The 14,077-nt window shown below is 39.5% G+C and overlaps 1 protein-coding gene across 1 annotated transcript in view; it reads right to left on the bottom strand.

Annotated features, from left to right (window-relative positions):
- Positions 1 to 12,602: 12,602 nt before the first annotated feature.
- LOC136874834 (neuronal acetylcholine receptor subunit non-alpha-3) overlaps positions 12,603 to 14,077 on the bottom strand; it is a 66,300-nt gene continuing 64,825 nt past the window's right edge. The window contains exon 9 of the mRNA XM_067148514.2: positions 12,603 to 13,280. Coding sequence (XP_067004615.2) covers positions 13,116 to 13,280 — 165 coding nt within the window. The 3' untranslated portion in view covers positions 12,603 to 13,115. The remainder of the gene's footprint in view (positions 13,281 to 14,077) is intronic.

The raw sequence follows: 14,077 nt of genomic DNA, 5'->3' as shown, positions 1-14,077 counted from the left end.
TCGCATGGCAAATTTCTTTAAGAAATTCTTTCCCAACTTCGCTAATAGGGCAGAACCACTAAAACCTCCTCCGTAGGGAATGGGTCAAGTTTGAATGGGGGTCATCGCAGAGAGCTGCGTTTGAGGACTTCAAATTAGCTCTTTGTAACGCCCCATTCTTGGCAATGTCAGATTTTACATGTAATAAATATCATTTTCGGTCCGTATTGATGATATTTGATTGAAATAACATTAAGTTATTTATTAGACCACCTAATCAATACAAAATCATCTTGGAAGATTTACATAAATTTGTTAACTAATAGTGGTACATGTTTCGCCTTCCCTGAAGGCATCATCAGCCATAGTCTTAACCTTAAATTAAAAATAAGCGTCTAAATTACATGTAGTAATGAAATGAATTTTAAAATCTTGAAGAGATTTGAAGTAAAATGACATTAAAAGTAACAATGATGGTTTGAAAATACAATGTGATGAGATATAATAGTGGAAATTTTAACAAAATTAACATTAGAAGGCTGCTAAAATAAGTGCAATGGATAAAACAACAGATTGTTATACAACAAGTAGTAAGATTGCATAAAAGTAAAGTTGACAGTCTGGCGGTTATAATTAGACGATGGCGAAAAATCGTATATAATCAAAGTAAAGAAGAGAGAATAAAAGTCAAAGTTAGTCGAGAAATCCGAAGTTAATCATGATCTTGAAGATAAAAGACCAAAAGTCAGATGCATATGGTGAAGTTGTAGAACACGTTGAGGATATGAAGTTGGTGAATAGAAGTTGAAGAACAGTTTCAAATAGGATCACTATGGACCATCTCAAAATTTGAAGTGATGTTCAAATGTTGTAAATTGTGAGTTTGTAGATATTCTAGTTGAAAAAGCATATAAAAGTGGAATCTGTAAAAGGAAGCAAGAAACGTAGAGTTAATTGTGTGAAAAGATATTTGAAAATATTGAAGTAGAATCGTGTGCACTTACCATTTGACGGTGACGAAGATAGCTTGTAACGTTATGCGTTAGAAGTATTTGCAACAGTAGACTTCTTGCTACGTGTGTTATAACTGAAGGTTTGTGCTGGAGGGGGATCTGTTTGCGTTGACGTAACTATTGGAGGGGGGCTGCTATTGGTAGGAGGGAAGGAGGAGAGTGTATTACTGCGCGTGTTGTAACGGTGTAAGGCTATTGGAGGGAGCGATGTTACGGTGGGTGTGGCTATGGGTTTATTGGTTGTATTAGAATTAGAGGTACTAGCGGCGGGGGGAAGGGAGGGAGGTATATTGGCTGTAGGGGAGGTGGGAACGCTAAATGATGTGAGGTTGAAGATCTTTAAGAATATGTTGGTGAGGGAAGTTGATTCTCGTAATAAAATAAGAATCTGTTCATACAAGGGGCTTTTTTTATCAATAGTGTCATTTAGGTTCTTATCTTTATTAAAATGTTGGTCGAGGAAAATAAATAAGTTTTCATATTCTGTCATGAGTTTGCTTTTATTGACTCTTTTTAGGATATCTGGTCTTGTTCTATTGTGGTGAATTTATGCCCTGTGTCCCTCATGTGGTTGGCAATTGCGGAGAATTTGTTGTGTCTTTGGGCACTGTAATGCTCGGCGTATCTCGTGGAGAAGCTGCGGCCAGTTTGGCCAACATAAGAAAATTTACATGTAGAGCATTTCAATCTGTATATTCCTGATCCAGAGTAACTATTGTCCCCCTCCAGCACAAACCTCCAGTTATAACACACGTAGCAAGACGTCTACTGTTGCAAATACTTCTAACTCATAACGTTACAAGCTATCTTTTTCACCGTCAAATGGTAAGTGCACACGATTCTACTTCAATATTTTCAAATATCTTTTCACACAATTAACTCTACGTTTCTTGCTTCCTTTTACAGATTCCACTTTTATATGCTTTTTCAACTAGAATACCTACAAACTCACAATTTACAACATTTGAACATCACTTCAAATTTTGAGATGGTCCATAGTGATCCTATTTGAAACTGTTCTTCAACTTCTATTCACCAACTTCATATCCTCAACGTGTTCTACAACTTCACCATATGCATCTGACTTTTGGTCTTTTATCTTCAAGATCATGATTAACTTCGGATTTCTCGACTAACTTTGACTTTTATTCTCTCTTCTTTACTTTGATTATATACGATTTTTCGCCATCGTCTAATTATAACCGCCAGACTATCAACTTTACTTTTATGCAATCTTACTACTTGTTGTATAACAATCTGTTGTTTTATCCATTGCACTTATTTTAGCAGCCTTCTAATGTTAATTTTGTTAATACTTCCACTATTGTATCTCATCACATTGTATTTTCAAACCATCATTGTTACTTTTAATGTTTACTTCAAATCTCTTCAAGATTTTAAAATTCATTTCATTACTACATGTAATTTAGACGCTTATTTTTAATTTAAGTTTAAGACTATGGCTGATGATGCCTTCAGGGAAGGCGAAACATGTACCACTATTAGTTAACAAATTTATGTAAATCATCCAAGACGATTTTGTATTGATTAGGTGGTCTAATAAATAACTTAAATGTTATTATTTCAATCAAATATCATCAATACGGACCAAAAATGTTATTTATTACATATAATGACAATGCCAACCAGGCAATAGTAAGACCTAACAAGTACTTGAACCTAAAAATTAAAATAGGCAAGATTTCTAGAGATATCAAGTTTCTTAAAGATTGCTTGAAATTAGAGTTGGTGCCTAAATTTCTCAAATCTTTACAAAGAAAAAGTCATCCCTATTCAAAATATAATGCCACTCAGAAGAAAGTAAACAACATATGGTTGAAAAATGAAATTAAACTATTATACAAGAAGAAATCTCTACTAAATTTACAATTACAGTATATAGGACTCTTTGACCATCTCTCAGAAATTACCCCCACTTGAATGGAGCTCATGTTTAAGGTACACTGACCTTAAACTATCTTACGTATTAGACAAGAAACAGAAAACCCTAAACCATAAATTACTTTATCTTCAAGAAAACAAATGTAAAACTCCTGACCAAAATACAAACAACAAAGTGTCCCCTTCCCATTTGACTAACATTCCCACTACAATCAACCTATCTAATGCAACCTTCTCTAACCAAGAATTAAATCTATTAGATAAAGGCATCAAACATAATTGGCCTAATCACAAAAAGGCAGAAGACATCATCACTACCATCGCTGAAGCCGAAACTAATATCGATAAACAAATCCCAATTGATAAACAGAATGACGTACGATATGAAGTAAAAAAGAAACTCCCAACTTTGATTAATGAGATGACATCTAATAATAACTACAACGTCTCGAAACAAATTCTAAACCTGAAATCCAAAATCCATAACAACAACGTAGTAATTACAAAAGCAGATAAGGACAACACCATAGTAATAATGAACAAACAAGATTACATCAATAAAACTGAAACTTTTTTCAGACAATACCTATACCTGAATTAACAAAGATCCAACAAACAAAATACAGCGTAAATTAAAGAACCTTCTTAAAAATTCTAACTTCATTTTAAATGATCAAGATTATCAGAAATTAACTGTAATGAACCCAAAATTACCTACAGTCAGATCACTGCCCAAAATTCATAAAAAGGATGTCCCCATTCGGCCTATAATTAGTAGTATCAATAGTCCTACCTATAAAACCTCTCAATTCCTACACAAATTCCTGAAAAAACACTTCAAATTTCACAACTCCAACCCCATAAAGAACTCGATCGAACTTTGTAATTCCCTAAATAAGTTCAGTCTACAACCAACCATGTTTTATGTTCTTTTGACATCACCAACATGTATACTAATATCCCTATCAACAATACTATTAACATCATAAAAACAATCGGTTGAAACATAGCACATTGAGTAAAATCGAAATTGATGAATGGTTAAAATTACTTAAATTCGTTTTAGACAACAACTATTTTACCTTCAATAAGAAAATTTACAAACAAGAAGGTCTAGCGATGGGAGACCCGTTATCTGGAATACTAGCCGATATATACTTAGATAATCTCGAACATAGTAAGATTATTAATAACATCAACGGACTCTGTCTTTGGCATCGCTATGTTGATGATACCATAGCTATCATTGATAAACAAATCAACAACAGCAATAACATACTATCATTTCTCAACAACTTAGATAATAATATTAAATTCACTAAAGAAGATGAGTTCAATAACTCTTTGAACTTCTTAGATATCAAAATCACACGAGCATTGAACAAATTCGACTTCCAAATATACAGAAAACCCACCTTTTATCTAACAACCATAAAAAATGATTCTTTACATCCCAACTCACATAAAAAACCCACTTATCACAGTTTAATATATAGAGCATTAAAGATCCCTATGTCCTCTATTAATTTAAAGAAAGAATTACTATTCATTAAGGAAATAGCTAAATTCAATGGATTTAACACAAGTATGATTGATAAAATCATCAATAAAACCAAACTGAAACTAGCTACCAATTTAACTCCATTGAAACCCGTCAAACCAAAATACGCTAAATTCACGTTCACTAATCATAGCATTTATCCGAAAACCAATTCATTAATGAAGCACGAAATAAAAATAGCTTACACAACAAAAAACACTAATCGTAATTTATTCTTCAATCACAACTCTATTAACATCACAGACAATAGTTACTCTGGATCAGGAATATACAGATTGAAATGCTCTACATGTAAATTTTCTTATGTTGGCCAAACTGGCCGCAGCTTCTCCACGAGATACGCCGAGCATTACAGTGCCCAAAGACACAACAAATTCTCCGCAATTGCCAACCACATGAGGGACACAGGGCATAAATTCACCACAATAGAACAAGACCTCCATATCCTAAAAAGAGTCGATAAAAGCAAACTCATGACAGAATATGAAAACTTATTTATTTTCCTCGACCAACATTTTAATAAAGATAAGAACCTAAATGACACTATTGATAAAAAAGCCCCTTGTATGAACAGATTCTTATTTTATTACGAGAATCAACTTCCCTCACCAACATATTCTTAAAAATCTTCAACCTCACATCAATTAGCGTTCCCACCTCCCCCCGCCGCTAGTATCTCTAATTCTAATACAACCAATATACCCATAGCCACACCCACCGTAACATCGCTCCCTCCAATAGCCTTACACCGTTACAACACGCGCAGTAATACACTCTCTTCCTTCCCTCCCACCAATAGCAGCCCCCCTCCAATAGTTACGTCAACGCAAACAGATCCCCCTCCAGCACAAACCTTCAGTTATAACACACGTAGCAAGAAGTCTACTGTTGCAAATACTTCTAACGCATAACGTTACAAGCTATCTTTGTCACCGTCAAATGGTAAGTGGACACGATTCTACTTCAATATTTTCAAATATCTTTTCACACAATTAACTCTACGTTTCTTGCTTCCTTTTACAGATTCCACTTTTATATGCTTTTTCAACTAGAATATCTATAAACTCACAATTTACAACATTTGAACATCACTTCAAATTTTGAGATGGTCCATAGTGATCCTATTTGAAACTGTTCTTCAACTTCCATTCACCAACTTCATATCCTCAACATGTTCTACAACTTCACCATATGCATCTGACTTTTGGTCTTTTATCTTCAAGATCATGATTAACATCGGATTTCTCGACTAACTTTGACTTTTATTCTCTCTTCTTTACATTGATTATATACGATTTTTCGCCATCGTCTAATTATAACCGCCAGACTGTCAACTTTACTTTTATGCAATCTTACTACTTGTTGTATAACAATCTGTTGTTTTATCCATTGCACTTATTTTAGCAGCCTTCTAATGTTAATTTTGTTAATACTTCCACTATTATATCTCATCACATTGTATTTTCAAACCATCATTGTTACTTTTAATGTTATTTTACTTCAAATGTCTTCAAGATTTTAAAATTCATTTCATTACTACATGTAATTTAGACGCTTATTTTTAATTTAAGGTTAATACTATGGCTGATGATGCCTTCAGGAAAGGCGAAACATGTACGACTATTAGTTAACAAATTTATGTAAATCATCCAAGACGATTTTGTATTGATTAGGTGGTCTAATAAATAACTTAATGTTATTATTTGAATGTCAGATTTCTCAAAGAAGTTCATTGTACAGACAGACGTCTCATCATCTTCGGTTGCTGCAGTTCTTCAGGAATCTGAACTCAGAAGGCGGCCAATTGCCTACGCGTCTAGCACCTTATCATCTCAAGAAGCCAAGTACTCCATATACTACTTAGAAGGTCTGGCCGTCCTATTTGCATTGGAAAAATTCCGTCTTTATCTTGAACATGTTAAGTTTGAATTAGAGACCGACAACCAGGCTCTGAGCTGGGTTTTGGTAAGGCCCCGTCGTACAGGGTGAATCGCCCGTTGGGCTATTCGAATCTGCATTTCAGTTTGACGTGTGACACATTCGAGGATCTGAGAATGTGGTCGCTGCTTGGTTAAGCTGAATGTTTACTGGCAATGTTGATTCTGTTGTCCCGGAGGAAAGCCTTCCTACTTGTATTTTAATACATCCTAGTACTAGTGCCATTTTGACTGATGCCCTTATGCTATTTCACGATATAACAAAATGTCAACGTGAAGATCCTGTGCTGGCTCCTATAATGGAAACCCTTTCTTCTGGGGTAGATGTTGTCTCTTATGTCTTGAGGAATTGGTTTCTGTGTTGTCCTTCGTGACACGATTAGAAGATGAAAATTGTGGTTCCAGCAGTTCTTGTGCCTATGATCTTCAGTAATTACCATGAGACCCAATTAGAGGGACATTTGGACATTTTCAAAACTAGAGAGAAGATTAGTAAAATGTTCGTCTGGAAGAGTGTGGACGGTGAAAATTAGGGAAATGGTTAAAGCATTAAATCTTGTTTGTTTAAAAGCTCACGTTGTCTACTAAGTTTGGGATATTGTCATCTCATCAAGCATCTCACCCTTTGGAGCGATTATACATAGATTATGTCGGGCCTTTCCCTCAATCTAAGGAGAACGGGAACAAATTCATCCTTGTGTGTGTAGATGGTTTCACACGGTTCTCATGGCTGTTTCCGACTAGGCCTGCCACCGCTCAGTCCAATATTTCTTGCTTTAATACTATTTTGTATCTTTTGGACCTTGCCAATGTATAGTTTCTGATAACGCCAAATCGTTCACCTCTAACTTACTTAATAAATTCTGTTGTGATCTATCCATGTCACACGTCACAACGTCAGCCTACTACCCACAATCATCTCCAGCCGAGCGGGTTAATCGTAATCTTCGATCTGTTCTGATTGCTTTTCACCATGCAAATCATTCTCGTTGGGATACTTCATTGCATTGGCTATCTTTTGCATTCAACTTGGCGGTTCACGAGTCTAACAATGGCATATAAACAGGGTGGAGAACGAGACGGAATGGGACGCCTACAGGGACAGGTGTGACCCCCTGACGGCTTCGTGTTCCGAGAGAGCTGTTCAACCCCGGTGAACCAGGCTCTTCTCGTGTATTACAGGCCGAGAAAAGACGCAGCCGATGAGCGGGACATTGTCCTGTACATGATGCGCCACCGCCTGACCAAGGGGAACAGGATCTCTCCTACGCAGCTCGTCGAGAGCTTCCTTCCCGGAGGCTTAATCATCAGGGATCACAGGCAGGAGCGCGTGGCCAATATCACGAGGGAGATCTCTCAGATATACCAGGTCGTCCGGCTACCAGGGGGAGACGAAGCACCAGGATTTATTGACGCCTACCTATGGAAGACCGTGATCAGCACAGCCGCCACCCAAACGGCCAGGAAGGACATATGGATGAGGAATAAGGTGGTTAATGCCGACATAGTCCTCCCGTCCACGCCGGAGACCAACAACGCCACCACGGAGGTGGAGCACGCCACCCCCTGTTGCCATGACTGCGCGATCCAGGCCGAGCGGCTCGGCTCTGCGAAGTGGACGCAGATCGCTCCCCCAAGGGACGCCTCTGCATGGTAGACGCAGACCAAGGCCTGCTAGGAAGGGCCTACTACCAGGGCGCAATCTAGGAAGGCGCTCCAGACGGCGGACGGCGGCACGGCAGTAGAGGAGGACGCGCCCTGGCGTTCGGAGGCTGCTACAGATGTCCAGCCTGCCAGCGAGTCTGTCATGTTGCAGACATCGATGTGCGCTCCACAGGACAGGGAACGCAATGATGTGTCGTCAGCAACTTACGCTGCCGCCAGGCAGGAGGAGGGAGAAGCTGGCATTGCAGCGGGGCCACCTGTGTGGCAGGGAGGAAAGCCGCCAACGACGCGGCCTCTTCCCCAGACGAGAAGAGACCGCCATAGCCAGGAAGCAGGCGCCGCCCCCCGCACCAGGAAAAAGAAGACGCCACCAGCCCACCAGGAAAGGATCGCCCAGCCGCAACCCAGGACTGCTCCCAGGACAGCAGTGGAACGTGAAGCCAATCAGGAGAGAACCTCAGCGGTTAGCGGCCGTCAGGTGAGACCGAAACGTTCCCTCGGCAGCTCTTGCAGTGTTTCCGCTCCCTAAGATGGGGCCGCGGCCAGGATAGGTGTGGGCTCTTAGTGAGGTGCAACCGTTGTGGGGGTGATCACCACTAGACGGCCTGCGCGACACTTAAGGAGGCGCCGGTGTGCGCTAACTGCGCAAAGGTCACCAGGCCTCTCATCGCTGTTGCCCTGTTTACCGGGCCATGACGCGGGAAGAGAGGAAGGTGGCCCAGCGCCATGTCCCACCCACCATCCAGGAGGCCCCCTCCTTGGCATGCTTGGCCTCATTCTCTGGGATCGGAGACTGGGTACGAGGGACACCAAGGAGGCGGAGCGGTGCGGCAGGTCTTATTGGCTGGCTATTGGCGCATGGCTCCGCAATTGGCAAGGTCCGCGCTAGTAACGGCAGTGCCCAGACGGACTGATCCCCTGATAACTGGCCTGGCGAGAATATGGCTCATGGCTGGTGCATGACACCTTTTCTCAACTAACAAAATCGCCTGGACTTATCCAGAAACCACATCCTTGCATGTGCCATCAAAATGTATCAGATTTTACATGTAGGCTCTTTCTTTTTCCGCCTATGTGGTTTTTCCCTGACCTTTAATACCACGCCTCAACACCACCTATCCAACACTAAATCTGGCCTCGGTAGCATGTCTGACATGGAAACAGGCAGATACTTCTTGTATCACTTCCCAATCCTTCCTGCTATCTCCTTTCTCCTTAGAAAATAGCATGTCGTAGGCAATGTAGTTTAGTGTAGATTGCCACGCGGGTGAAGCAGGCTTCTCCCCCCTCCCCCGCCCGAAAAAAGCAAAGGAGATTGGTGTCGTAGTCGTGTAGTGCTAAGGTGCTTGCGTTACATGTGGCCACGTGAACTATGATGACGTTAACACCGAAAGCGTCCAACAAGGACAAACGTGTCGTTATTCTGTTCTTGGCTGTCGAACGGCAAACACCTGTGGACAATCTGAGAATGAAGACTGTGTATGGGGCAGCAAGTCTGTCGAAAACTACCATTTTGGAACGGTGCACCAAGTTCCGTGCGGGTCGCGTTTCGACACAAACCGTTGGTCGATCTGGGAGACCAGACAACAACAAGTGGACGGTGGATGAGTCGATTAGGGCGGACAGGCGCGGAACATGATCTATCCTCATGCAATTATCACGCCTTCGGTCCCCTCAAATATGCCTTGAAATACCGACATTTTCTGTCGGGCGAGGATGTGCAGCAGGCATTTACGGACTTCTTCACGTAGCAGCACATGGTGTTTTACCACACGGGGATCTTCAACCTGGTGCGTGAGTGGGATAAGTGCCTCGATGCTCATGGCGATTTTTTTCTGATTTGCATCCCGATTCAGGACTGTACGGCCGTCGAACGAAATCTTTTTGATCGCCCCTTATATTTCAGCGGGAATTTAATAGGCCATGTGAGGGAAAGGAATTTCTGTCCTGTGGAATTTTGAAACCACTGTGCATATATCTGTTGGAATTACATGAAATATTTTTCACTGAACCTTCACCTCTTCGTTCATGTTAATGACACGTACTCCTAGCCATCGTCCTATCTCTTGTCTTTACAATTGATTCAAATACTGACAGGATACGAAGGTGTTTTACGTGTGGAACCGGCTCAAAAACAGCACAAGATAACGATCTCCATGAAAGAAAAGAAAATCTAGTGGCTTCATCATCGCGACAGTCAGACAATCGGCAGCATTAAATTCCTTCCTTCGAGAATCTTGGAAAGCCCAGACCACACTAGATCAGTGTAATAAATACCTTGACTCATCTGCAGACGAAATATTCCTAGTACCGAATCTGCAATGCTGGGTGTACCAAAATAAATTACACAGCACAATCATAAGTTTCGCCTCATACGGCAAGTTTTGAAATAAATGTGCTGATAATTTATTTCCGTTTCCGACTTGAACAGAATCCGATTTTTCCAATATAAATAACATGCAAAAGCATACCAAGTGCTCTGTGACTATCAATATCGTTCACAAAGGACAAGACTCCTCTTTATTCATAGTCTGCTTTGAGCACGTTTTGTTGTATACAAAGTCTAAAAATAATTAGATTGTATGCCAAAAGTCTGGGTTAATTTCTAAATATCTCCGTAGTTTTCAAGTGGAGTGAGGACATAGGATGCTTTTGATGGTCATTCGTTCATCAGATGAGACGTTAAGCCTTGAACAGACCTCATAGGAATCGACAATGTGCTGAAACCGGGTTTCACCCATGGGAATCAAACAGAAATACCTGTACCAGATCTCTCTGCAGGCCAAAATCAATCAATCAATCAATCAATCAATCAATCAATCAATCAATCAATCAATCAATCAATCAATCAATCAATCAATCAATCAATCAATCAATCAATCAATCAATCAATCAATCAATCAATCAATCAACCAATCAATCAATCAATCAATCAATCAAGTTCCATTTCAAAGAGGAGACTCCTCTAGCGTCGCATGAGAGTACTTTATGAACGCTAGCCTAGTGCCGTTTATTTCTTCTGTCTCCATGGAAAAATAACATATAGTAGATGTATCAAGAAATAAGATTAAGGTAACATTTAGCCATTTTTCACAATGAAACAGCACTCATTAATTAAAAGAGAGTTCAAATTGAGAAAGGATTTTTTTATTATACAGACATTTCCTATAACAATTCATCAAGTTTTATTTCACACACAGTATTATCATTTTACAAAGGAAGCCACTAGAGTAACAATTACATCCTTCAATGATTTCTGAGCAAATTTATCTGAAACCAACAAAAATTAACCAATACTCATACAGTTTCCCTGTTGCTATCTGTTGATCAATACAACATTTCTACAATGTTCATTATCATGAAATGGATAACAGTACTGCTTTCACTGATGTCATTGTTTCGCGTAAGGTCGCGGCAGTACGGAAGCTTGCGAGATACGAATGCCGCTCATCACTGAGTGCCCTCGGATGCTGCAAGATCATTTCTTGGATCAGTGCGCACAGAAATGACAAACTACATCTTCCCTTCGAGATTTCTAATCTTTAACTTGCAGTAGTATTCTTTATAAATATATTACTCTCCTTTGTAGACAAGGCCATACACTAAAGCTTGTTTTCACAAAAACCTGTACACACTTGTGGCTGTAAGATTGTTTACCTGGGTTTTATATCCATGAAAATGTTGAAATAATCTTTGCATCGGTCCAGGTCTATGATATCACAGATAACATTAGACAGGTTTGTCACATGAAGTCATCAGACGAGATTAATGCCTATAGTATTCCACATCATCAAAGTGAAAGAACGGAATCAGTATTTCACTACAGTAAATCAATTACACTATCATTATAATAACATAGAATGAATTTCTCATGCTTCATCATGGTTTCCAACTTTCAAGGGCAGTATAGGTCTTCTATTTTTCAGATTAATATCCCTGAGAAGAAATAAAATAAGCTTCAAGTCCACCGTGTGACTGTAACTCGGAACAGAAGCTGGCTAGAGAAATGTCCATGATATTAATTTAATCTTATACATCTACTCTTCTAGCAAAGGAGATTGGTGATACTTATACAATGGCAGCGACTATGTATGGTATATCCTCATAGTAACAACATATTTTATTCTGTTCCTATTCTTTGGTAAGGTAAGGGTGTATTCTGCCGGAAGGCACGTCCGAAACCCCGCAGTGGTGTGCCTGAGCCGGAGTTTACGTACGGTAGGTTGGCCGTATTCTTTGGAAGAGTACGATAATCTCGAATGATTGTCATAATGTTATAAAGATGCTGTTGAACTCATAAATAATGGTATGGAAAGTTTTAGTAACATCATATAAACACTGATGACTAGATAATGATCATTCATCAACATGTAAGAAACAGAATTAATAAAGGTTCAACTGTCAATATGATTACTTATACAATTACCGTAGTATATGTTGCTTACTAATTAATTCATACCACCATAGAACATGTTTCGTCGCCATAAGACCAATCTGTGTCGGTGCGACGTAAAACAATTAGCAAAAAAAAAAAAAAAAAAAAAAACATGTTTCGAGAAATAGAACATCTATTCCCGAAAGACCATTTAACATAACCGTATGCCGTACGGTCATATGTATAACCTCGACTGTGGACGCCGAATAACCAAATGGAATTCAAGAAGACTTGAAGGAACTATTCTGACAATGAATAACATTTCTTACCCCACTTTGTAGATCAGTGTGTATGCATTGGGTGTTCAAAATATGGCCGTCCGATTATTCACACTGTGACTGACCATATTTGCTGAAATCTTGCCGTAATTTTCCACCTTGTATAGCTCTGCACGAAAGGCAAAAGAATGAATTGAAAGGAATTTTGGAAATGGGCATAATTTAATGACTTATTCCTTTAAATATTCTTAAAACACACCGAAATTCAGACTAAAACTTCCAGCATACGATGAAATGCCTATCTATTACTAAATCCTTTTCCGAAGTGAGTCTTGTTTATTTGGTTCCGCACATATGGCATTAAAACGCGTGGACATGAGGTAGTTCTAGAAAAATATTGATCATCTACGGCACAAACGCTAACAACAGAACAATTAATGTAATTGTAAACACAATGAGACACACACGATCCAGAAGAATTGCGGAAGACAACCATGGCTTCTTCTTTAGAGGATTTGTAGAGCCTTCTTCTGTCTCGCTGCCATCCGCACCAAGAGTAGCTGCTGAATTCTGAAAATAGAATATGTTTAAATTGATTAGTAGTGGTAAAAGCTATAACAATAACCTACTTCAAATATAAACTGCCCGCGAGAAAGTACACGGTTCAAATATGTTTCCACTATATCAGCTTTTCTTATTCTATTCGTTAGCTAATAAGTAAGATTGTTGAATGCCCAATAACCTAGATGTGTTAATCATATATCTCTATTTACGTCAATACAACAATAATTATCGCCCAGTTGTAACGTCACATTCTTAACTGTTAAAATAGTGCCTCTTCTATAGTCAAACATGCTAGTTGACTCGTCATATTTATGACAACAGCAATAATAATAATAATAATAATAATAATAATAATAATAATAATAATAATAATAATAATAATAATAATAAATCCCATGGCGAAACAGCCCCGAGGGGCCATGGCCTACCAAGTGACCGCTGTTCAGCTCGGTGGCCTGCAGATTACGAGGTGTCATGTGGTCAGCTCGACGAACTCTCTCGGCCGTTATTCTTAGCTTTCCAGACTGGGGTCGCCATCTTACCCTCAGAAAACTCGTCAATTAAGATCACGTAAGCTGAGTAGATCTCGAAAATCCCTGACCTGGCCGGCAATCGAACAGGGGGCCTCCGCGTAAGAGCTAGGCACGTTACACCTACGCCATGGAGCCGCCCACTAATAATAATGTGACAATGCAGACCGAGAGTGTATGGACTCGGCGCATGACAGTACTGGAAAACATGACAGCAAGGAAAACAATAACGCCCGTGAACTGTTGAGGCTAGCGATAAGGAAGCTTCTTGAA

Source organism: Anabrus simplex, chromosome 5 (assembly GCF_040414725.1).
Source record: "Anabrus simplex isolate iqAnaSimp1 chromosome 5, ASM4041472v1, whole genome shotgun sequence".
NCBI lineage: Eukaryota > Metazoa > Arthropoda > Insecta > Orthoptera > Tettigoniidae > Anabrus > Anabrus simplex.
Note: the sequence above shows the minus strand (reverse complement) of the source record. Positions and strands in the feature narration are given on the sequence as shown.